This window comes from Bufo gargarizans, chromosome 1 (assembly GCF_014858855.1).
Source record: "Bufo gargarizans isolate SCDJY-AF-19 chromosome 1, ASM1485885v1, whole genome shotgun sequence".
Lineage (NCBI taxonomy): Eukaryota > Metazoa > Chordata > Amphibia > Anura > Bufonidae > Bufo > Bufo gargarizans.
The window spans coordinates 669176447-669203772 of NC_058080.1; the positions used below are offsets into that span (position 1 = coordinate 669176447).

Here is a 27326-nt window from a genome sequence, read left to right on the forward strand (position 1 = left end):
CAGTGCGCCACCCCAACACCCCAGTATAATAAACATTGGTGGCTCCCAGCGCATGCGCACTCTGCTGTGAAATTTCCCTAACCCGTCGTTGTGCGCCACCCCAACACCCCAGTATAATAAACATTGGTGGCGCAGTGCGCCCCCCCAACACCCCAGTATAATAAACATTGGTGGCGCAGTGCGCCCCCCCAATATAATAAACATTGGCGCAGTGCGCCCCCCCAATATAACAAACATGAGCGCAGTGCGCCCCCCAATATAACAAACATGAGCGCAGTGCGCCCCCCCCAATATAACAAACATGAGCGCAGTGCGCCCCCCAATATAATAAACATTGGTGGTTCAGTGTGCCCCCCCAACACCCCAGTATAATAAACATTGGTGGCGCAGTGCACCCCCCCCCCCCTCATATAATAAACATTGGTGGCGCAGTGGGCAGTGCCAATGAGGGTTAAAAAATAAAAAAATTATTAACTCACCTCCTCCAATTGATCGTCTCCTGTTCTTTCTTCAGAACCTGTCAAAGGACCTGTGGTGACATCACTGTGCTCATCACATGATGCATCACATGATCCATCACCATGGTAATGGGCCATGTGATGAGCTCAGTGACGTCACCACAGGTCCTGAAGAAACAGGAGACCGGCAGCTACGCGATCAACTGGAGGAGGTGAGTTAATTTTTTTATTATTTTTTAACCCTCATTGGCACTTCCCACTGTGCCACCAATGTTTCTTATACTGGGGTGTTGAGGGGGGGGGGGGGGGGCGCACTGTGCCACCAACGTTTCTTATACAAATACAGGAGGGGGGTGCCGGAATCAAATAGCCGGCACCCGACCTCTGTGACAGGGAGCTGCGATCAGCGGCAGTTAACCCCTCAGGTACCGCACCTGAAGGGTTAACTCAACTGCAGCTGATCGCAGCTCCCTGTCATAGAGGTCGGGTGCCGGCTATTTGATTCTGGCACCCGCCTCCTGTATTTGTATTACAGGTCAGTTATCTTCATTGGTGGTGCAGTGGCCTCAGCCCCTCCCCTCCTCCTCCCATCTCTCTTCTTATTGGCAGCTGCGGGGGCAGCAGGCAGGTCAGACACAGGGGAGGAGGAACGAATCAGGTCAGACAGGGGAGGGCGAGATGGAGGGGGCGCCCCGAGGGAGAACACAAGTGCAGCCTCGCCTGCCGCATATTACATTGCGAGCTGTCGGCCGCCCAGCGCCCCTGTTGCTATGGCGCCCTGTGCGGCCGCACAGCCCGCACACCCCAAAGGCCGGCCCTGGATGGACATTACTTGGTGTTTTATCAGATCCATTTACTGGATCTGTCTAAATGGATGGACATTATCCAGTGTTTTAACGGATCAAAATATTCATTTTAGGCTAGTTTCACACTAGCGGCAAGGAACTCCGGCAGGCTGTTCCGGCAGTGTTGCCGCTAGTGCACGCGTGACCCCAGACTACCGCTCCAACCCCATTAAATATAATGGGGGCGGGCCATAGTTCCGGCGGCAGCATAGCAAACATGTCATACTTTTATTCCGGCCGTGCCTCAGCATGTTTGCCGTGCTTCCGCCAGAACTCCAGCCCGCCCCCATTATAGTCAATGGGGCTGGAGCGGGAGTCTGGGGGCACGCGTGCACTAGCGGCAACATGGATCCGACAGGCTGTAAATCCGCCGGAACAGCCTGCCGGAGTTCCTTGCCGCTAGTGTGAAAGTAGCCTTACATCTGTTTTTTTGACGGACCAGGCAAAAAACTGGACAAATTTGTTTCAGTTTGCATCCTTTTTGTTCTGGTTTTAATGCACCAGATTGTGTTTTTTTAATTATGTTAATTATTTTTTCATTTAATTAACTCCTCCCCCCCCCCCCCCTCCGAAATGTGTTTCCGAAGGATATAAATAAAACAAAAATAGCTCTCATTCCAGACACACTGTACAACCTGAACCCACCAGTTGCAATGAAGGTGCTTTCTGCTCATGTAATGTTGTTTTTGGAAACATTCTTTTCTGTTTTTCTGTCCCTGAGCCAGAAAATAAAAACGGAAAATCAAATGTAGATGTGAACCCAGAAAAATATGTGGAAAGTTGGGTTCTCGGTTTCTGGCCCTTTCACAATACTCCCAAAAAAAATTATGTTGGATTTGTCTTTAATTGTTCCCATTTTAAGTTTTTGGGGTCCATGAAAAACCACTGACACAACCCATGTTCCGGCAGTGGTTTTTCATGGACAATTAGTAAAAGATGCTCTGGAAATAAATTTTCAGCAAAGGCAAAAAACGGACACACGAGCAAAACACAGATTTTTTTATGGATTGAACTATGGATGTATTTTCCACAAATGTCAAGCAGACATGGAAAGGTGAACAAGGTTGTAGTATGTAGTTCAGAAGATCCTTGAGTAACTTGTTCAATGAAAGGGTTATGGCCCAGAAGGAAAGTTCTGGGTAACAGCTACTGTAGAAACATCTATGCTGAGAGATTGATAAGAGCCATTTATGCAGCAAATCCAGGTAAATTCAGGATTAAGACCTCTTCTGCCAGTCCTGAAGGGAGAATTATGTTACAGACATCAGGGCTTTCCCTTTTGTCTCATCTTCTCCTGTTTACTGACATTGTTTGGGGCAGTGGCTGTGAATCCTCATTTGGTTCCTGTCATCTACTACTGAGTTTATCTCTATATATTTTGGCCTGCCAGTTAATACACGCTTTAGAATATTATTCTTGTGACTATTCTACTGTAAGTCCAGGGGGTATTTAAGTACCTTACTATTATCATTATTAACATTTGTAGTAATTTTTCATCTGTATCCCTCTGCTGTGTGCACTCAACAGTTGAGGTTTTTTATTGTCCTCTTTTGACAGGTCAATACGAGCTACAAAGCCATCAGAGCACACTACAATCCTGGCTGTGGTTCCACATGTGTAAGTTACTAAACGTGGTTTAGATTTTACATTTTATTTAATTATTTTTTTGCATTTACCTGAGAAAACAGGATCCAAAATGAATATGGTTTTATCTAGAGAAAGGTGCTAATGATCACTTGATAAGGCCTGATGATGCAAATTGTGTCAGCATTTGAACACCAATGGTTACTTATACATTTAGACTATGCATTGTATATAATATATTCTTAAGGGGCAGTATAATCAGGGCAGCTCTTGATAAGGTCAGGATCCTCTCTTTCATATCGCCTATGCAGCTGGTTCAGCTGCACAGGGGCCCAGAGAGGGAGGGGGCCCCTTCCCAGTGCCTGCTGAGGTGTTTTTTTTATTTAGTATTTTTTTCCCTCCCTTCCTCTGCCAAGGTAACCTGATCACCTTGGGGTGGAGGGGGCGTTTATTGTTTTTATTTTTTGGGGGGGAGGGCCTGATTAGGACTTACTGTGAATCTGCTGCCTGTTCTGCCTATACTCCATAGCTGAAGGACCTGGAATGACATTATAGTCATGTGATCTTTTCAACACTGGAAGTGGTGGTAGGACCTGTGATGAGGTCACCATCATTTGACCAGTACAGAAAAAGGCAGCGCTCAGCAGTGGAGACCTGTGAAATGCTGGGAGATGTGGTTCTCCCCTATTAAACCTCCTCCCTGCTTAGTGGGAGGGAAATATGTTATTTAACTGGCCTGGGGCTGAAGGGAGGGGATGGGTGCCATGGGACTGTATGTTACAGATGATTGGGGGGAGATGACGTGTTATTTACATGGGACTGAATATTAGAGAGGACTGGAGGATAAGGAGTAATGTTATTTGTATGGGACTATGTGTTGGAGGGGATGAAAGAGGGGATTTAACTTATTTACATGGGACTACGGTATATGTTATAGAAGACTGTAAGGAAGAGAGATTATTTTACATGGACTGGAGGGAGAGGACTGGTGTTATTTACATGGCACTGTATTGTATAGAAGACTGTAGAGAGAGGACAGTCATTATAATTTATGGAGGCACTACAGAGAAGATTATAACTCCAGGGGGTACTGCAGGAGGCATAATAATTATAGGGGGCACGGCAGGGAACATTGAGTGTTATTGAGCTCTATATGAGTGCCTTATAGATTGGCCTTATTTCTATTAGGGGTGCTTTGTTAGTACTGAGGGCACTGTAGGGGTACCGGGAACACTGCTAGGGCTGTAAACAAAACAGCCCTTGTCCTATGCTTTACAGCACAGGCCAAGTGAGAACATCAGAGTATGAAATGTAAGAGGGGCTGAGTGGGGGGAGAAGGAGATATGTCCAGGTTCAGCTCTGAACCCAGAAATCTGTCAGCAGTTTTGAACCTACGAAACTGTCTGACCTGTTACATGTGTGCTTGGCGCCTACAATAACCCAAAAACAGTACCTCACTCCCCAACCTACTGCAACTTGTACAAAAAAAAGAGCAAGGATTTTTACAAGGTAAAAAATCTCATTTTATTCAATATAAATCACATGATCATTACAGGTAATGCTCAAATGGGACAGGACATGGAGACTGAGCCACAAAGGGCTATACAATGTGGAGAATCACAATGGGGGATAATGTGACCATACCCAGCAGCGAACAACAATTTACCAGAGGCCGTGAGCAAAAGTGCAGTTGCGGGTGCAAATGCTAATCCCCTAGTATAAAACAACTACTGACTATTGCTCACAACCTCTGTCCGGGGATGCTGTGAGGTGTCAATGGACGGTGCAGTACTACTAATAAAGATGGCATATAACAATGAACTGCAAACCTCTCGTCCCACCCTGATCCAGCTGCCAAGTTACCTACCCATGTTGCTGCTGTAGAATGGTAACACGACTCCCCCACTGCTTCAACCTCGACACGTGTTTCGCCACGTAGGCTTCGTCAGGAGGTAACATGTGCGCTTGGCAGCTGAAGGCCTCTGTGTTGGTCCCATGTTCATATGTGCCCGCATTGCTGAGAAAAATGATGTTTTCATTTATGCAAATGATCCTCTAGGAGCAACGGGGGCGTGGTCGTTACACCTAGACACAGGCATCTCAAACTGCGGCCCTCCAGCTGTTGTAAAACTACAACTCCCACAATGCCCTGCTGTAGGCTGATACCTGTAGGCTGTCCGGGCATGCTGGGAGTTGTAGTTTTGCAACAGCTGGAGGGCCGCAGTTTGAGATGCCTGACCTAGAGGCTCTGATTTCTTTGCAATTGCCGCTCCCTGTCTACTTTGACAGGGCCTGGCAGTGAAAATGTCATCACAGCTGGTCATGTAAGTGCAGAGGGGCGCGGCAGTTACAGAGAGAGCGGAGCCTCTAGGAGTAATCGTAACGCCCTTGTTTGCATATAATAAAACGTCATTTTTCTCAGCAATGCGGGAGCATATGAACATGGGACCAACACAGATGTCTTCAGCTGCCAAGCGCACATGGAACAGGTGAGCCCTTTAATTGTGCAAGCGTATGAGGGAGTCCTGAGGGATAGCTGAAGGCCTAGGGAGCATTTTACTGTCAGCTATCTAAAAAATATGGACTTCAGTGGGGGGGGGGGGGGGGGAGCCGGCTCTAAAGTGCCTAGGGCAGTATAATATCTAAATATGGCCCTGGATCCACAGCAGCAGCACGATGTAGTGTCAAATATCACACTGCTACTGTGAAGCCGGGCATAGCTACTGTGAAGTGGGCACATATCTGGACATAACTACTGTGAAGTGGGCACATATCTGGACATAACTACTGTGAAGTGGGTGCATATCTGGACATAACTACTGTGAAGTGGGCACATATCTGGACATAACTACTGTGAAGTGGGTGCATATCTGGACATAACTACTGTGAAAGGGGCACATATCTGGACAAAACTATTGTAAAGGAGGCACATAATAAGGCATAACTACTGTGAAGGGGCACATATCTTGGCATAGCTACTGTGAAGGGGGCACATATCTGTGCATAGCTACTGTGAAGGGGGCACATATCTGTGCATAGCTACTGTGAAAGGGGCACATGTCTGTGCATAGCTACTGTGAAGGGGGCACATATCTGGGCATAGATACTGTGAAGGGGCACATATCTGGGCATAACTGTTGTGAAGTGGGCATCTCTTGGCATAACTACTGTGAAGGGGGCACATTTGGGCATAGCTACTGTGAATGGGGCACAGTGTGGGCCTTACTACTATGTGAAGGTACAAAGGGGGAATAATTACTATGTGGGGGCATTAAGGGGACTGAGTGTGTACAGCTATGCTTTGGGCAGAGTTAGAGGCGTGGTCTAGTATGAAAAAACATATATACATACTAACAAGATGGTTTTTTATTTGCACATATTTGTTTACATTTGTTTGTGTGGTTTGGGGGGTTGGGAGGTCCAGGTGCATTCCTTGCACAGGGGCCCTCTGCTGTCTGTGTCCGCCCCTGGTCTCAACATCTGGACACCTTTAAAGCAGTTAGCCACCTTTTGGGGGGTTTGGCAACCGTTCCTCCTGGGCAGACCTACAAAGGAAGCATGCTTACCTGCTTACCAGTGACCTGCTCTCCTTGCATCATGTCAGTTGGTCAAATAAAGCGGATAGCGACTATGGGGGAGCCCGGCGAGGCAGCCGAGGCCGGGGAATGAAAGTGGCGGGGAGCAGGTAAATATGCTTCCCTTTGCAGGTCTGTCCATGAGGTGGCCGCCCCTTTAACGATCGTGACACATTCATTCTTCTGATTTATTTTTTTGTATTTTTGTGGAGAACAGATTGCTATCAATTTTTCAATCATCCACATACAATTGAATGGAGCCTGTTACAGAATATATGCTCCAAAATGATTCAGAATTGCAATGATGAAGTGGATGGTACAAATTCTCGATTACATGCTGCACACATGGGGAATCTAGCCAAGTGTGTGCCCTTCCCCCTCCTAACTCACAATATATATGATAGTATGTAGTAATATGACAATGATATCTGTGTTTTACCTCAGGGGACTCGATCAAGAGGAGATGTCAGTCCTCCCTATTCTCCATGCAGGATTCAATAGGGTAAGGGCACTTTTACATCAGCGCTTATTATTTCTGTTCTTCTACTTCTAACGAAAATGACAGAAATCGTGGATTTGGCCCATAACTGACAGGAGCGGAGCCTAACAGATCGTATTGACTATAATGGGATCCATTTAAAGGGAGTCTGTCACCAGATTGTGACCTTATAGACCGCTTACATAGCGCTGCAGCATAGCAGTCTATGGTTCTAATGGTACCTTTGATGTTTTCTTGTGAAGTTCCCCCAAGGCAAAAACTGACTTTTATTCAGATGTAAATTAAGGCTCGCAAGTTCGCTCTTCCTTTGCGTCCTCCTTCTCTGCAGCGAAATCCCACGCCTGCGCTATCCATTGTGGGCACGGCATCGCAGTAGCTACTGCGCATGCGCTGGCCAACGGCGAGAAACAGCGGCGAGGAAGCGGACCAGAGACACCCACAATGGGCATCGCAGAGCGCATGCCCCGGCCAAGCAATGGATAGCGCAGGCGCGGGATCTCGCTGCAGAGAAGGAGGACGCAAAGGAAGATCGGGGCGGGCAGAGGAAGAGGCTGGGGCGGGGATATGACGAAAAGAGGCAGAACAGCCTGGGCTCCAACGACGTGAACGCCGCCCCTGGGCACTTCCGAGCCCTAATTTACAAATGAATAAAAGTCCGTTTTTGCCTTGGGGGAACTTCACAAGAAAACATCAAAGGTACCATTAGAATCATAGACTGCTCTGCTAGAGCGCTATGTAAGCGGTCTATAAGGTCAAAATCTGGCGACAGATTCCCTTTAAGAGAGCGTTTTCGTAAAGGAAAAAAAAAGTCCTGCAGCAGGACTTTTCTCTCCACTATTTTTGACAAACTCTGTGACAGAGGCCCCGGATGGAGCCCAGAAGCTGAGGGCGGCCACTACAGGAGAGATTTGGTATTACATGGTGCCCACTCTTAAAGAGGACCTGTCACCTCTCCTGACATGTCTATTTTAGTAACAACTTGCCTTCTCTATGTAATAACAATTATGTAGAATCTACTCTTATTACTCTATTTTGTGTCATTCCTCAATTATTCATGTTAGAAGTTTGCCAGCACTCTGCTATAATGATCCAGCTGGGTGTTACCCTGCACAGTCGGACTATCCAGTCGGTGCTGCCAGTGGCAGACTGAGCAGAGACACACAGGCTGCTGGCAGTTTATTCATAAACTTCTGGCAGGAATAACAAAGGAACACAACATAGAGTCAGTACAGTAGATTCTCTGGAATTGTTATTACGTGGGGAATGCACGTAGTTACTCAGACATGTCAGGAGGGGTGACAGTAGCTCTCCGATGTGGCTTATATTGGGGTCCCATGCAGAAGACTCCTCTCTATGAAGTCCCTGAGAAGGAACATAGATGGGATTGTCCTAGAGCAGTGGTGGCGAACCTATGGCACAGGTGTCAGGTGGCACTCAGAGCCCTCTCTGTTGGCACCCACACCCTGACAAAAGACTATGGTGTACAAATGCCTTAGACTTTCCCTGTCGTTCATCAGCGTAGGACGCACTATGAACAGCACAGGCAGCGCATTGAATGTAGGCAGGATATTATGACTAAATGATAAAGTACATGGAAGATATTATATTGGACTGTAATATTCAGGTTAAATTGCTGTGTTGGCACTTTGCAATAAATAAGTGGTATTTGGGTTGCAGTTGGGGCACTCGGCCTCTTCAAGGTTCCCCGTCACTGTCCTAGAGAGACAGCTCTTTTAAATGAATGAAAATGATGGAAGTAATAACTTGTTAATTGCAGCATTCAGAGTTGCAGACCAATATAGCGACTGTGTGTATGTGTTCTGCTCTGAATGCTTGGCGCTGCCAGCCACCTTCTACCCTCCCAGCGAAACAATGGGATCATGAGACCATGAAAGCCAACATTTGCCTGTGGACTGATAGGCATACTATATATTTTTCAGAGATTTATGGAGAATTTTAGTATGATTGCTTGTTACAATGAATTAATCCAGATAGAGCATGGAGAGGTGCGATCTCAGTTCAAGCTAAGGTAGGTGAATGAATTTACTTCATTTCTGAGACTAATAGCTGTTCAATGGTATCAAACAAAAATGGCAATGTGGGGTTAAGCTGCATTTAGACGTGCCAATAATTGTCCAAATTATCAGTCGTTCCCGATCATCTGGCCGTCTAAATGTGCTGCCGATGACCTGATGAATGAGTGAAACGATCTAGTGATCCTGTCGTTCATCCAGGCACCATCGATCATAGTTTCTGGGCAGCAGATTGTGTGGTCTAATCAGCGATCTGCTCAGAAGCCATGATTCTGTATGAGGACGAGGGATCACTATCGCTATCCCTTGTCCTCAAACAGTGAAGGAGATCGCTGCATTGAACGAGCAGCCGAGTGTCGGAAAGGAACGCTTCCTTCCCGACAATCAGTCGGCCTGTCTAAATCCGCCTTTATGTTCTGCTCTATTCAATCAGCAATATGTAGCCAAATACTACTAACTAATGGCTGCAGTCTGTTTACATAATGTATTGCTTCTCCAGCCCCCAAACCAAAATAAATCACCACTGGGAATGTGTGTAAAATAAAGAAAACGGCCACTCACCTCTTGCAACTTGTTCCTATTCCCTCTGCTGACAGTCCCCTGTTGGCTGGAAGTGTGGCATCTCATCTGTGGTCATCTACACTCCCAGCAGTGACATGTTCCCGAGCTGTCCATAACCGCAGAGGCTCAGTGATCATGTGCCACTAAAGGGACAGATCACCACTGAGGCCAGTGAATGGCTGCAGCAGTGCACATGACCATGGACAGGACATCACACTTCTGACTGGGACCCTTGTCGCTAGAATGGAGCTGCTTTAAAGAGGTGAGTGGCTTTTATTTCTTTATTTTGCCCATATTCCTGGCAGTAATTCATTTTACTTAGGGGGTCGGACAACCCTTTTAAGGAGAAAAAAAAGGGATAGGGCTTCCTAGGACATCTCTGTCAGGAAGAAATGAAAGGGGTTCTATTAGCCGGAGCTGCTGCATGAGGGATCGGAAGACTTGTTGGATGTATTGTCCTGACGAAAGGACTGATCCAGTCCTCAACGCAATCTGAAATCCACCCTCTCGTGCAGCAGCGCCAGTCCCTATTCTTTTCTGTGCTCAGGTTTAACTAGAACTGGTATGTAAATCTAACTGTCCTAATTATTGTATTCTAATTGTAAGAGAACACTAATGGAGAGGTGATTAATAAGAAAGAGGAAAAAATCAAAGGCTATGGATACCTGTGAGGGAGATGTTTATTTATTTATTTATTATTGCACTCATTTTGAACTTAAAATGGCCTTTATTAAAAAATGATAGCCCCTTGCATACTCTGTACAGCCATGAGATTCTCTAGTACCAGGATCTGTGTTTATACTGTTTCCCTCCTTTCTCTGGTCTCCTGACCTCATAAACACTCATTGTAGCTCAATTCTTACCTTACTGATAAGAATATGGCTTACATAAGTGTCTATGAGCTGTTAGTAGTTCAAAGATAAGGGACTTACATAGCAGGCAGATAACAGCTCACAGCTGGGCAGAGAGTTAACCCTTTATGACAAAAACTGCTGACCATTTTTAATAAAGACCATGTAAAAAAGTTTTTTTTTTTTGCCCAAAATCAGTCAAATGCAATCATAAAAAAATTACACAGCACCCCCTTGAAGGTGTTCATAGCCTTTAAGAGGCTTTTCATATTGGCATTAAAAAAAAGCCACCATTACATTATAATCAGCCTCTTAGTAATGGATTGAGCTAATTAATTGTATGGCACACGATGTTGGCTCGGCCGATCGTCAGACCCTCTAAACAGCCCAACGATGAGAGACAAACTTACGTTTTTAAGCTGATGACATATTTTATGTTCACATAAGAATAAACCTTTGTCTGCAGCACATTTCTCCCGTGGAGAGAGATATGATGCCCCCCAATACCCCATACATTGTGCACGGACTGTGTATAAGACCCCTTAAATGAGTGCTTATTGACTTGTTATAGCTTAGATTGGCACTCGTTAGAGCCTGAAAGGGGCTAAAGTAAAAGGACTCTTAGGCCCCATGCACACGGCTGTACCATGTTTTCCGGGCTGCAAATTGCGGATCTGCAAAACACGGATACCAGGCGTGTGTTCCGTATTTTACGGAACATCCTGCCCTCTATAGAACTGTCCTATCCTTGTCCGTAAAACAGACAAGAATAGGACATGTTCTGTTTCTTGCTGGGCCGTGGAACATGGGTGTGCTGTCCGAATCTTTTGGTGCCCCATTGAAGTGAATGGGTCCACATGTTTGGAGTCTTCCCTGTGTGCAGACATAGATAGATAGAATACATTTATTTGTATTATTACTATTATGTTTCCTATGATTATATAATGCTACTGTGGTTGACATTGTGCCGCTGTGAAGTCTGAGTAATGATTCATACTGAACATCAATCAGCTAGAACGAGACAATATCAACTGCCTCAAATTAAGTGCCATTACTTGTCCCTACGGCCGTTTATTCTAAAACTGAACTATCATTGATCTATGGTTAAGTGAATTGTGACTGAGTGCATTCGGCCCCCTGGAGCCTTCTATCCACCTTTCTGCAGCTATTTGACAGCATATGTCCCTTTTATACGGATGTGTTGCAGATCCTGCAATTCAATATTCACAGCGCTGGATCATTGTCAGGAAGCCATAGAAATCACAAGTGAAGAACATGTCATCCAGGTACAGACAACAGATTCCTTTCCAGATATTGATGTGCTTATAGTATCATTGTGATTGTCCACGTTTAGCAGCTAGATCGGCATCAGCTTGTCCCTCCATAAGGAAGTGTAATTAGTGGATGGAGTGTAATGAGACATCCAGCAGTAACCTCTGTATAGGCCTCAATTGCTTAAGCAAACGTATCACTTTACTAATTCTTGCCTGTTCCTGCACCTCTGCTCGTCATTTGTCACAGTCCCCATATAAAATGGTCTGCTTGTCTGGCTGTTACAATCAAGTGATTTATCATCACTGTGGACTATGCCAGTAGTCCATGTTTGCTTTACTCAGCGATAAGAAAGAACCCCCACGGCGGTGATCATACACATTTCAATGCATTAAATTCACAGCATGAGGACAGATAAAGTACTCTTCAGTGAAATGTCATGTTAACCCTGGAGTATACAGACCACAGGTTGAGAAGTAAAGTCCCCTTTACATGGGTCAATGATTGGGGCAATTATCAGGAAGGAGCATTCCTAGGAATGCATGTTCCCAATAATTGCCCTGTGTAATGGCACCACCAATTACCTGATCAATGACCAAACGCTTGTTCATCAGGTGAAAGTATTACTGGTACAGTCCCCTAAATTATCATTTCTGAACAGCAGATTGTCCTTTGCAAACAGGGATCTGCTGCCCAGAAACGATGATTCTTCATGGGGATGAGCGATCGCAGCAGCAATCCCTCATCCCCATAAATCGGAGGTGATTGCTGCTTGTAAATGCAGTTCCTACCTCTCCTAACAACCGGCAAATTCTCAGGAACTAACAGATCGTTTCTGATAATTGCCTGTTGTGTCAGCCTGTGTAAAGGGATAATAGGCACAATGCATAATGGTATATAGAGAGCATCCTTCCGATGCGAACAGATGAGGAGTACGAACAGATGAGAAACTGTAAGGCCTCTTTCACACTTGCGTTGTCCGGATCCGGCGTGTACTCCACTTGCCGGAATTACACGCCGGATCCAGAAAAACGCACGTGTACTGAAAGCATTTGAAGACGGATCCGTTTTCAAAATGCTTTCAGTGTTACTATGGCACCCAGGATGCTATTAAAGTCCTGGTTGCCATAGTAGTAGTGGGGAGCAGGGGAGCGGCATACTTACAGTCCGTGCGGCTCCCGGGGCGCTCCAGAATGACATCAGAGCGCCCCATGCGCATGGATGACGTGCCATGCGATCACGTCATCCATGCGCGTGGGGCGCCCTGACGTCACTCTGGAGCGCCCCGGGAGCCGCACGGATGGTAAGTATGCTGCTCCCCCGCTCCCCACTACACTTTACAATGGCTGCCAGGACTTTAGCGTCCCGGCAGCCATGGTAACCATTGAGAAAAAGCTAAACGTTGCATCCGGCAATGCGCCGAAACGACGTTTAGCTTAAGGCCGGATCCGGATCAATGCCTTTCAATGGGCATTAATTCCGGATCCGGCCTTGCGGCAAGTCTTCAGGATTTTTGGCCGGAGCAAAAAGCGCAGCATGCTGCGGTATTTTCTCCGGCCAAAAAACGTTCCGTTCCGGAACTGAAGACATCCTGATGCATCCTGAACGGATTTCACTCCATTCAGAATGCATTAGGATAAAACTGATCAGGATTCTTCCGGCATAGAGCCCCGACGACGGAACTCTATGCTGGAAGAAAAGAACGCAAGTGTGAAAGAGCCCTAAGATAAGTATAGAAAGTTTTTATTTCATGTCCATCAGTTATTGTGTAGTAAAAGGAAACATTTTTTGAAGGTGTTGTGTAAGATTTTTTTAAGTGACAGGGAGCAGGGGCCTGTATGAAATACATTTTTTTTTAAAGATTCACCTTTTAAATGTCTCTCAGTCCTAACTTCTTCAATTCTTCAGCGCTTGCATGCCGTTCAGTTGACCATTACTTCCAATCAACAGAATGCCTTCCAGAATTTGGAATTTGGAAACAAACTGAGTCCCCCTATCAGACACCACATCAGAAGGAATACCATGTAATTTCACGATGTTATCGACAAACACTTATGCAAGAGTTTTAGCATTAGGTAGACCTATAAAGTGAGCCATCTTACTAAAGCGATCAACAAACACCAAAATCATTTTTTTCTGAAGAATTAGGTAAATCTGTGATAAAATCCATGAATAAATGAGTCCAAGGTCGGGACGGGATGGGCAACAAGAGTAAAGATCCGGAAGACCGAGTATGTGTCACCTTAGCACGTGCACAAGTACTACAAGCAGACACATAGTCCTCAACACACTTACGCAACCCCTGCCACCAGAATCTAAGAGAGATAAGATCGACAGTGGATCTGCTCCCAGGGTGTCCTGTGAGAACCGTACAGTGATATTCCTCGAACACCTTGTGTAATTTAGAAGGAACAAACAACTTCCCTGGAGGACAAGAATCCAGTGCATCTCCCTAGGCCTCCAACACCTTTGCCTCAAGGTCAGGGTATAGGGTGGATATAACTACCCTTTCAGACAATATCAGACCAGGATCTTCCGAATCACCCCCCCAGGAAAGCTACTGTATGCTACAAAGCATCAGCCTTGATGTTCTTAACCCCAGGGCGATAGATGACTATGAAATTAAATCTGGTAAAAAAATGACCATCTGACCTGCCTTGGGATTGGCCGTTTAGCCGACTCCAGGTAAGCCAGATTTTTGTGATCAGTAAGCACAGTAATAGGATGAATTACTGCTTCCAACCATTGACGCCACTCCTCAAAAGCCAACTTAATGGCCACCAAATCTCTATTACCTACGTCATAATTCCTTTCTGCAGCTGAGAGTTTCTTAGAGAAGAATGCACATGGGCGCCATTTACTAGGTGAAGGACCCTGCGACAAGACTGCTCCTACCCCTACCTCGGATGCGTCAACTTCCACAATGAATGGCTGTGACACATCCGGTTGCACCAGTATAGGAACAGAAGCAAAACATTCCTTCACCGTAGAAAAAGTTTGTAATGTCGCATCAGACCAGACTGAGACATCCAAACCTTTCCTAGTCATGTCTGTTAAAGGTTTAACCACAGTCAAGTAGTTCAAAAATGAATTTACAGTAGTAGTCGGGGAACCCCAAAAAACGCATAAGCGCTTTCAGATTTTCGGGTCGATCCCAGTCCAACACAGCACGGACCTTCTCTGGATCCATACCAAAACCTGAAGATGAGAGTATGTAACCCAGGAATTGCACTTCCTGAACTGCAAATACACACTTCTCCATCTTAGCATACAATTTATTCTCTCTTAGGATCTGTAACACCTGTCTCATGTGACCCTGATGAGTCTCCATATCTGGAGAATAAATTAGGATGTCATCCAGATACACAGCAACTAACCTCCCCACCAGATGATGAAAGGTATCATTAACAAAATGCTGGAAAACCGCAGGAGCATTAGTTAACCCAAACGGCATGACCAGACTCTCAAAAGGCCCCTTTGGGGTATTAAACGCCGTCTTCCATTCATCCCCTTCCTTGATCCTGACCAGATTATATTCCCCCCTTAGGTCTAACTTGGAGAACACCTTGACACAAACAATCTGATTAAACAAGTCAGAAATCAAAGGAAGGGGATCATGGACCGTAATCCGATTGAGCTCACGGAAGTCCAGACATGGCCTAAGAGTTCCGTCTTTCTTCTTTACAAAGAAAAACCCTGCTGCCACTAGGGACTTGGAAGGTCTAATATGTCCCTTAGCCAAACTCTCGGCAATATACTCTCGCATGGCCGCTCTTTCGGGTTCAGAAAGGTTATATAACCTAGATTTGGGCAACTTCGCTCCGGAAATAAGATTGATAGGACAATCACAGAAAAATCAGAAATGAAAGAGGGAACAGCTTTAGTGGTCAAGACAGAAAGAGATGTATTAAGACAGTTGTCCATGCAATAATCACTCCAATCGAGAATCTGTCTCACTTGCCAGTCAATGGTAGGATTATGTTTGCTCAACCATGGTAAACCCAGAACCAACGGAGCAGGCAGACCCTGCAGCACAAAGCATGAAATGGATTCCTGATGAAAATCACCCACTCTTAAACGGATGTCCTGCACCATCTGTGACAAACATTTCTGCGTAAGTGGTGCGGAGTCTATTGCAAACACCTAAATATTTTTCTCTAATGAACTTGTTGTCAACCCATGAAAACTGATGAACTGACCATCAACTAGGTAAACCCCTGCAACACTGTCAATAAACACCTCAATTCCCACAGTTTTGGACTCTAGCGCCACCAAAGCAGACAGGAGAAATCTGGTACTACCAGTAAATGACAAAAGTAAGTTCTCTGACTCCCCACACCACCAAGAGTAAGATGGGATATTTTTTTTTGTTTTGTTTTCACCTTGACGCTGAAAGTAAGAACAAACATTAACAAAATGTCCTGTTTTTCCACGGGAAAAAACATACTCCCTTCTTATGACTAAAACTCTTGCAAGCAGGCCCAGGGGTAGCTCCCCCTAGCTGCAAAGGTTCGTCACCAGGTATAAACTCAGGAGTCTCTCCACCCAAGGTGTCAGAGGAAGCCGCCATGTTATATGATAGTTTGCCCTGAGAGTGAGGGACCTTAGATCTCTCTCTCTCAGGTGTCTATCCATACGTACAGCAAGGGACATAGCCGCTTCCAATGACTCAGAACGCGTCCTTTAGCCTTTTGGATAATCCCTGACAGAATTGGCTACGGAGAGCTGGATCATTCAACTCCGTATACATAGCCCATCTCCTAAATTCAGAGCAATAGGTCTCCGCAGAACGTTCTCCCTGCTGTAAACCACGTAACTTGGTCTCGGCCAGGGAGATCCGGGTCATCATAGATAAGACCCAGAGCTCTGAAAAAATCATCTAGTGACCGGAGGGACTGTGATCCGGTCGGTAGAGAAAAAGACCAAGACTGAGCGCCCTTATTAAGCACCGACAAGATAATACCCACTCTTTGACTCTCAACCCCAGATGAGAGCCACGTAACTTAAAGTACAATTTACACGACTCTCTGAACCAAAAGAAATTATCACTTTCCCCCGAAAATCTATCCGGAAGTGCAACCTTAGGTTCAGGACAGGCCTGGTAACTACTACTGGCACCAGCAGCCTGTGATGCCTGGATCTGCTTGCAGAGGTCAGCTACCTCTATAGACAGACCCTGCAATTGTCTAGCCAGTGCAGCGATTGGCTCCATAGCCTCACTGACACAAAAAAAAATGACAGTTTGTGGCGGTTGATAATGTCACGGCGCAGTGTGGGTGGTAAACTCCACACCGAACATAGGAGGGAAGGGAAAAGGTACTAGGCTTGGAAACTAGGGAAAGGGGAAAGTCACCACCTAGTGAATCCCTAAACTGAGCCCTGATTACTATTAGTATGAACAGATGGTAGGAATGTTCATACGCAGGAACCTAGAGCCCTATCTGTGTCAGGACAAAAGATGACCTGTTCCTTCCCAGCTTAAGGAACAGGAAACTCCCTCAGGCCTAATACCAAAAGATAGGGGAATACAACAAACTAGAAATAGGAAAAAGATACTTAACTCCGAAGTACATGGATGAGCAGGAACTCAGAGGAGAACCAAACACCAGCACTTCCACAACCAGAAAGGAGCTATCAACCGTATAGCATGATGGGTGAGACCAGACTAAATAGAGGAGTTGGAATGACCACTTAAGCTACACCTGAGACAAGAGGTGTGGTCATAACCATCAACAGAAACAAGTGAAACCAAAGAGGCTGTCAGATCACATCACATGCAGCCAGTCTCTTAGATCTTCTGACCCCTGTTACGGGAGAGATCGTGACAGATTGCTTTGAATAACTCAGTGGTTATATAAAAATTTTAATTACATGTAATTATAAAAATATTTAGATCTAGGTGCAGGTTTGAAAACTGGAATATTTTTCGAAGGACAACCCAGAAATAAAAATGAACTTAGTCCTAAATGAGGTTTCACATTTAAAGAGCTGCAAGTTTTTGCTTGGAGATTTGCTTTCAATAATATAAAGGAAATATCTTCTCTTGAAAAACATGTTATCATATCCAATGGCGCTCATATCACAGTCACACAGTGAGATCTAAGCAGCTGTATATAATAATAGAGAATGCAACATGAGATAACTTCAGATTGATGCAAAATAGTACCTATTTCATTAGTGACTTTTTTTTGGGGGATATTTGGTAATGTTATTTTGGTATTTTTGATAATCTGGGAATAACCTCACAGTTCTAACTACTTTTAACTTGTCAGTATATTAATCCAGCTTTCGAGCGGATGATGGGCTACCACAAGGAAGAACTCCTGGGCAAAGAACTCACAGACTTTCCAAAAAGTGACAAAAACCGCGCAGATCTATTAGACACGATCAACACTTGTATCAAAAAGGGAAAGGTACTGAACATTCTGGGGTTTTTTATGTTCGTTTGCAATTTCTAATATATAACTCTCTCACTTAAAAAGTTGAACTAAACTTTACCATGGTCTCATTGATTGAATTGTTGGGAGGGGTATATATTTTATTGCCTTATATTAGTAAAATACTCAGATTAGTTTAACTTTGCAGTGTGTTGCGGAACTGTATAGTTATTTAGGCATTTGTATTAAAATGTGATTTTGACACAGTATGGCACTGTACAATATATAGGCACTGGATGGTATAGTTTTTGTACACTGTATAGCAGCACTAGACCTGAGCACAACGAATACATCATATCAGGACCTGAGCACAACGAATACATCATATCAGGACCTGAGTACAACTAATATATCATATCAGGACCTGAGCACAGTGGATACATCATATCAGGACCTGAGCACAGTGGATACATCATATCAGGACCTGAGCACAGTGGATACATCATATCAGGACCTGAGCACAGCAAATACATCATATCAGGACCTGAGCACAGTGGATACATCATATCAGGACCTGAGCACAGCAAATACATCATATCAGGACCTGAGCACAGTGGATACATCATATCAGGACCTGAGCACAACTAATATATCATATCAGGACCTGAGCACAGTGGATACATCATATCAGGACCAGAGCACAGTGGATACATCATATCAGGACATGAGCACAGCAAATACATCATATCAGGACCTGAGCACAGTGGATACATCATATCAGGACCTGAGCACAGCAAATACATCATATCAGGACCTGAGCACAGCAAATACATCATATCAGGACCTGAGCACAGTAGATACATCATATCAGGACCTGAGCACAGTAGATACATCATATCAGGACCTGAGCACAGCAGATACATCATATCAGGACCTGAGCACAGTGGATACATCATATCAGGACCTGAGCACAGTGGATACATCATATCAGGACCTGAGCACAGTGGATACATCATATCAGGACCTGAGCACAGTGAATAATTCATTTCAGGAAGAGCCCAGGAAAAACTGTTAATTTTCAAAAAACAGCATAGGAAAGGATACAATGCACAGTCTGCAGGTTACATGGCTTCACTACATCAAACATACTTCTTTAACTAATTGTGATAGTGATTTTTTGGAACGATGAATACTCTTTTATATTGTAGCAATTTCTATTCCAGGGACATTCCAGGTTCTATTCAGTTTAGGCCTCATGCACACGACCGTTGTTTTGGTCCGCATCCGAGCCGCCAAAAAACGGCACGGTCGTGTGCATGAGGCCTTATGCTGATATGTTTTATTTTCTCAATTAAAGGAATGGCAAGGAATATATTATGCAAGACGGAAATCAGGAGACAGTATCCAGCAACATGTGAAAGTCACTCCAGTTATTGGACAAGGGGGGTGAGTACAAGAACCTTTACATTTCAGGAGTCACTTCCAAAGTGTTTCTAAATGTGTTGACTAGAGTTACAGTAACAGTTATCTTAATTATGCTACTCCCTATGCATGTCTTGCTATAACATCCTCTAAATGCTGTGCTTGCAATATGATTTTTTTCTTGTTAGCTATTAAAAGTATCACTCGTATAATGCTTTTGTATTCATTAACACAAAAGTATTCTACATAAAAAAAAATATTCTGGCTAACATGGTACTGCACAATTTTTGCTACATACAATATCATCAGTAAAAATGACAGCAAAAATTTGGATTTTCAAAGGTTAATTTTCAGAAATGACAGGTTGGAAACTTTTATTAGGCTACTTTCACACTAGCGTTTTTGCTGGATCTGGCAGGGTTCAGCAAAAACGCTTCCATTACTGATAATACAACCATCTCCATCCATTATGAACGGATCCGGTTGTATTATCTTTAACATAGCAAGGACGGATCCGTCATGAACTCCATTGAAAGTCAATGGGGGGGCGGATCAGTTTTCTATTGTGTCAGAGAAAACTAATCCGTCCCCATTGTCTTGCATTGTGGGTCATGATGGATCCATCTTGCTCCGCATCCCAAGACGGGAAGCAAACCGCAACATGCTTCTCTCCGGTATGAGAACAGAACGGAATGCATTTTGGAGCATTCCGTTCTGTTCAGTTATGTTTTGTCCCCATTGACAATGAATAGGGACAAAACAGAAGTGTTTTTTTCAGCTACTGAGGTTTCTGTCCAGGTGCTGTTTCTTCCTAACATTTGGCGTATATGTATGGCGCATGTCGGGTCTTTAAAGATGACGCATGTTCATATGCCGACTGGGCGCCATGCACCCTGGGTGCCTGCTCTTTTGCACAGTAGACACCTGGAGGTAAAGTCTGTAATCGGTGATGACACCAATTACAGACTTTTAACTCCGAGAATCTCTGAGGACTACACTGGTAATTCACCATCACATATCCTGCAACTATGTGCTATGTTGATGTTTCAGCGGAGCGGGCACAGGAAGGAGCAGTGATGTGTCCTCTTGCCAGTATAGTGCACTACACTGCAGTACATCCAGAATATGTACACACCATATATGGCTACTTTGTACAGATTCTGTATTCGCTACAGTTAAAAGACCACACTTCAGGGGCCTCTTTTGCTAGTAAAACAATACAATCTATAAATAAAATAGATTACAGAAATTGAAGGCTGGGTTCACACGGGCGTGTCCGGATTAGGTCCGGATGCGTCCCGGTGTATTGCGGAAAATCTGCTTTACACGCACGTGATAAAAAACTTCACAGAAGTTCAGGTTTGGGTTCGGTGTTGTGTAGATGTTATTATTTTCCCTTATAACATGGTTATAAGGGAAAATAATAGCATTCTGAATACAGAATGCATAGTACAATAGCGCTGGAGGGGTTAAAAAAAATAAAAAAATTAACTCACCTTCTCTTCTTGATCGCGTAGTTCCCGGTCTCTTCTTTAATGATGAACTACCGGCTAAAGGACCTGTGGTGACGTCAGATCACATGGTCCATCTCATGGTCAATTGATCACCTACTAAGCATTCTGTATTCAGAATGCTATTATTTTCCCTTATAACCATGTTATAAGGGAAAATAATACAGTGAATAGACTGTCACCTAGCAACCATGCGTGAAAATCGCACCGCATCCACACTTGCTTGCAGATGCTTGCGATTTTCACTCAGCCCCATTCACTTCTATGGGGCCTGCGTTACGTGATAAACGCACAATATAGAACATGCTGCGATTTTCACGCAACGCACAAGTGATGCGTGAAAATGACAGCTCATGTGCACAGCCCCATAGAAATGAATGGGTCCAGATTCAGTGCGGGTGCAATGCATTCACCTCCCGAAATTGCACCTGCGCGGAAATCTCGCCCGTGTGAACTCAGCCTAAGGGGCTTGACACCCTGTTTATCCTCAGGGTAGATCATCAATATCTGATCGGTGGGGGTCCGACACCTGGGACCTCTGCCCTTCAGCTGTTTGAAAAGGAGGCAGAGCTCCATTTGAGCGCTACTTCGTCTCCCCCGTAGCAGTGGCAGCGTAGTCTTCATTACAAGCACACGCTACCTTCCCTTGTAATGACACTGCGCTTCCGAGAGGATGGGCAGGAAGCAGTGCTCTCATCGAGCGCCACCTCCTCTTCAAACAGCTCATTGGTGGGGGTGCTGGAGGTCATCAATACAAACAGGCTGCACAACCCCTTTAATTTTAGGGCATTTGTAACAGTTTAAAAACATGTTTAAACTTTTATGCACACTTTAAATCAAAATGGATGTTAGTTGAAGGAAACAGAGAGAGGGGCTACAGACTGAGTTGTCAGAGAGCCTGTTTGATAGATTTCACACTGGATGGGACTGAGGAGCCTGAAATGTATGGAACAAAATTTTTCACAAAATACAGTTGAAAATGTTTTTTGTTTTTTTTTAATGCCATAATACAACCAATGCACTAAAACGTGCCCCGAAGGTGTCCATACACTTTAAGGAATCCTGGGGTCCTGCTTTATGGGCTGCTTTTGGGCCAATAACAAGCACTGATTGACAACATACAAGTCATTGCTCGTTTAAAGGGCTTATCATACACATAGTGAAAGGATGATGAATTATCTTTATTACAATTGTTTGTCCCCTGTTCAGTTAGCATATTGTCAGAAGCACACCCCCTGTTTGCTGCCCACAAATGAGATATTTGGTGTCGTATAAAAGATGCGATCACCCAATAAATAGTTTGCTTGTTTGTCAGGTGTCAATGGCACCTTAACACAGGTCAATTATCAGGAACGAGCTTTCCTATGAATGAATCCTTATTTCTAATTTCAAAGAATCCCTTCAGGCATATTGCTTAGTAAGACCCCCATAGCCTCTGATTCAATTTCCTTGGTTTTACTTAACCATGTTGACCGCCATTCCATAGACATGAAGAATTTAAATGATGTGCTGTGTACCAGTACCCTGATGGAATCCCAGGCGGTCCCACCCAGGATGTCAATCAGTGTATCCACACTCTTGGGGCTCATGCACACGACCGTATGTATTTTGCAGTCCGCTAAAAATACGGATGACGTCCGTGTGCATTCCGTATTTTGCGGAACGGAACAGCTGGCCCCTAATAGAACAGTCCTATCCTTGTCCGTAATGCGGACAAGGAGTAACTTCCGTTTTTTTTGGCGGACCCATTGAAGTGAATGGTTCCGCACTCCGTGTGCATTCCGTTTCAGTATGTCCATATTTCCGTTCCGCAAAAAAATAGAACATGTCCTATTATTGTCCGCATTACTGACAAGGATGGGACTGTTCTATTAGGGGACAGCTGTTCCATTCCGCAAAATACGGAATGCACATGGACGTAGTCTGTATTTTTTTACGGATCCGTTTTTCTGCGGACAGCAAATTACATACGGTTGTGTGTATGAGCCCTTAATAAAGGCCCAAAAGTTGAAGAGCAGTGGTGCTGGCAATATTGATGTGGCAAAAAAAAGTTGCAAGATGCTTCCTTTATCATCGATATGTACAGCAGATGGCGTTCACTAGTATCCGTGGTTTCAGGCCCCTGTTGGGGAGGGGGGGGCTTGGAACTTATTGCCAAGCAGATATGAGGGTCTTACTGTATTGTAGACATACATAAATAAAATTTTAATGTATTTTGGCTATAATGCATATTTGGTGTTTTGAGAAGTGATTGATATGGTTGGTTAATTATTGCATGTCTTTATGTTACTAGGAAAATTAGACACTTTGTGTCTATCAAGAAGCTGTGCAGTCCTTCTGACAACAATAAACAGGTACTGCATATCTGCTTAATTATTATGTTACGTAGAAACTTACAATTTTATTAAAAATGAAAACAGAACATGATGGATTCATTGGCATTGAAGGAACAGACTATAGATATGGGTATCAATTATCATCCTTAAAAATAATGACACTGACATCAGAAAAATCTCCAGACGTAGGGGCTGAATGTATAGCCCTGACACATGCCACTGTATGGTATATAGTCATCCATAGGACTCCATGTTTTTAAAAAAGGATCATATAAGCAATATAATTTTATTGTGATCGCCCACTGTATGGGCCACTGCAGGCTCCATTTTTATGTATACCGGCCCAGTGGATGCCAAATCTTCTGGAATGCATTAGGTCTATAGGTGTAGGTGTCTAAGGACATGCTGAATGTGGTGATAAAGGTTTGTCCGCTTCGTGAAGTAATGCATAAAATTGTGTGTAATGACACAAGAACCTGCTGAACTCCACATGACGTTGCCCCCCCATGCCGATGGGTAGTAATGTAAAGAAGTGTCGGCGTCCATAGCCAATTCAAGGTAAAGATTCTATTTTCTACCGTTCAAGCGTTGAACCTGTTCAGAGTAGATGCAGATATAGGACATCCATTACTTGGATGTCCTGTATCTGCACCTTCACTGGACACTTTCAGGGTATGAGTAGAAGACAGAAGCTCTATCTTGGAAAGGACTCTTCCACTTGTTTACATCGCTACCCGTGAGCACTGCAAGTTGAGGTAAGTCTTGAGCTGATTTGGTAAGGCAGCTATCCTATAAGTCAATGTTCAACCCTTTAACTAGATCTTGAGACATCACTCAGATATTAAATAAGCCAGAACCTCATCTGCAGACAGCTGTTTCGAGGTGATTGCCCCAAATCAGTGCAGAGCAGAGGCTTAACTGGGTAAGAGGCCTAGGATTTTGGGGGTGCTATCTCTCCTTGGGGAGAGCGCCTTAATCGGCATGAGGAGACTTATAGGCCATACATACTCTTCTGGAGTTCTGAGAAGAATCAGTTATCTTGTAGTTTTATGGAGTATTCGAATGTATTCTAGCTGCAAAATGTGGAATAGTCACCCCGATATATTAGTGCATAAAGTAAATGTGTAGCATGTGTTTCATTCAGTCTACAGACTACAGACATCCCTGTTGCCTAGCCGCTATAAATCGTAATGTCATAGAGGCAGGCCACCCATGTACACATTGTTAGAAGGAAATAGGCTGGGGCTACACAGCGCATTGCAACCATGCACCTAATGATTGTCAATGGGGTTATGAGGCAATGAGTGAATTCCCACAAAAATCCAATACTGTTGGTTTTTTAATCACCTATTGCAAGTCGCATGCGGCTTTTCCATTGTAGACTACAGTGCAATTCTCAGGCTACTTGCCTATGGCTCTTCTGAATCTTTACTGTGTTTTTACAGCCAAATAATTGCTCTAAAATAGTTCCACGACCAAATATGTTTGCAATCTGCTATCACACAACTATTTTAGACCTTTCGGAGACTTCCTGAGAAAGTAAATAAAATGTTAATGCGATCCTCCAGTTCAAGAAAAAAAATCTGGTTAACTGGGGAACGTACAGAACACTTATATGGGGACCCTCATTTTTGTCTTTAGCTGTAGATCTGCCAGTTTCCTGGCTCCTCTTCTGCCATCCAAGATTGCCGCACTGACCGCCTGTTGCATAGTGTGCATTTTGAGAGCACAACATTACTCATACAAACAATAAAACTGGGGAGTAGGGATTATTCCGAATTAAAGTGGTATTACACCTACTATCCATGAAAAAATGGAAGCTCTTTGCGCACATTTTTAATCAAATGTTTGTTGGGCCCATCTACCAGCGTCAAGGTGGCTTCTGCAGGTGGGTACCTAACACTAACAGAACTTCCCGACACACGTTTGATAAAAAAATTTGCGCAAATATCTTCTATTTTTTTCATGTATAGTAGGTATAATACCATATTAATTCAGAATAATTCATTCTACCCAGTTTTATTGTTTGCATGTTTAATTGTGTGCTGCCACAAGTTTTTTATTTGCTTTATGGATGTACACCTTTATGAATGTGCTAGTCTAAATTTTCTTGTAGTATAGTGTGCATTTTGCAGACCAAAACAATTCTTGCTGCTCTTGGATTGGCCAGCATTGCTCATGTGAACAATGCTGGCCAATCCAAGAGCAGGGCTGGACAAGTAGGAGGTGTCTTGGGCTACTGATGCACAGTGTATCAAGGTTGTCTGAGAAGCGGTTCAGCCCTCTTGGATGGCGGAAGAGGAGCCCTAGCATTAGCCGATTTTCAACAAAAAGAAAAGGAGGTCACCGGAAAGTGTTTTGTTCATTCCCCAGTTAATGTGAATTTTTTATTTCCTTCTACAAGGTCTTCTTCACACATTTGTGTTCTGCTTCTGTGAAATTCATTGTTAACATGTGTGGATGCAAATCATATGAATGCTGTGCTGTGTGAATGCAAGGGCTGCGAGAGCATCACATTCCCTTGTACTGATTCAAGGTTCTCTTTTCTATATTTTCAGATATACAAGATAAGTCGAGATGAAAAATTCTCAGGAGACAATGCACTTACAGGTTATCTGCCAGACAATCATTTTTTTTCATCAGTTCTGTATACAACTTCTTAAGATGCTGGAGAATCTTCTGCGCGTTTCTGAGAAATGTATACAGGCCGTTATAATAATACCCAGCGTCTAGGAATAAACTGAGTGTCTGCTTATCGCTGATGGTGGCTTTCTATTAAAGTGCTCTTAACATTCTCTTGCAGAGTCCCATTCTCATTCCTTCAGGCATAAAAATAGAAGGAAAGAGTCAGTAGACGTAAGGTCAATCACGTCACGAAGCAGTGATGGTAAGAAATATAAAATGTCACTCATTTCGTAGTGTATGGAGATTTTAATCGGTCTTGCAAGAAAACCTATAGTTCTCTTAAAGGGCATTGTCACCGTGGAACACCATTTACCTTTACCATACATATATAGATATAATCTACACGGAAGGCGGAATCACTTTATAAATATGTTGTATTACTTAGACTGTTTTAGCCTGCATTATTGTTCAGAGCTGCATTCACTGTTTTGCATTATAGGCGGAATACAGATATAGTGGGTCATTTATGAAGCGAAGTACGCCACTTTTTGGAGTAGTTTTGTCGCATTTGCGGCCGAGTCTGCAACTTTTCCCCACTTGTGCCACTTTTCCAAGGTGGCAGGAAAAGGGGGCGTGGTGTGGGTGAGGAAGGGGGCAGATCGGCCTGTCTCATTTATCATTTTCTGCGACTGGTTTTGGCTTAGAAAATGACTTAAAGGGATTCTGTCGCCTCTTTTTACCCTATAGAGACGCGGACATGCACGGCTAGATCGCCGCTAGCATGTCCGCAATATACCTGTCCCATATCTCTGAGTGGTTTTATTGAGTGTAAAAAATGATTTTATATATATGTAAATCAGCCTAGTAAGGAGCCCAAGGGGCTGTACTAACCGCTTTGGAGCCCAGCCATGCCCCCCTGTGAAGGAGCCCAGCACCGCCTGTATCCACGAATCTTATCCTTGCTCACAAAGTCAGATCGCCGTAATCTTGCGATGCGCAAGCTCGCGCATGCTCAGTTCCTTCCCTGAGGCTGATGCCAGCACAGGGAAGGAACACTATGCTGGCACTGCGCATGCTGGCACCAATCTTCATAAATTTACCCCTGTATTTGTAAATTGTATAAATGCTTAAACCAGGAAAGTATTTTTCAATGTGTACTAAAATATATTTTAAATCTCCCAAAGTATTCTTATTAAGAGGAAAATTGATGAAATTACCAATAGTAATTTGTTGAAATTACATAAAGATAATGGAGCAGATATATGAAGATAGGTGTATTTTGCACCAAATATATGATTGGTATTGTTCCATGTCACTAAGGCCTCTCATGAGCAAAGCTTGTTAAAGGGTTTCTACCACTTCGGTGTCACATATTTA

At 44.0% G+C, this 27326-nt stretch overlaps 1 protein-coding gene across 4 annotated transcripts in view; it reads left to right on the plus strand.

The window, feature by feature from the left end:
• The window catches only part of PDE8B (phosphodiesterase 8B), a 195575-nt gene that overhangs the window by 147127 nt on the left and 21122 nt on the right, over positions 1-27326 (plus strand). For all 4 annotated transcript variants that reach the window (XM_044276097.1, XM_044276096.1, XM_044276094.1 and 1 more), the window contains exons 4-12: positions 2861-2920; positions 6907-6964; positions 8902-8990; positions 11614-11692; positions 17951-18091; positions 19413-19501; positions 23282-23342; positions 25883-25934; positions 26128-26211. In XM_044276097.1, the coding sequence (XP_044132032.1) occupies positions 2861-2920; positions 6907-6964; positions 8902-8990; positions 11614-11692; positions 17951-18091; positions 19413-19501; positions 23282-23342; positions 25883-25934; positions 26128-26211 (713 nt within the window). The remainder of the gene's footprint in view (positions 1-2860; positions 2921-6906; positions 6965-8901; positions 8991-11613; positions 11693-17950; positions 18092-19412; positions 19502-23281; positions 23343-25882; positions 25935-26127; positions 26212-27326) is intronic.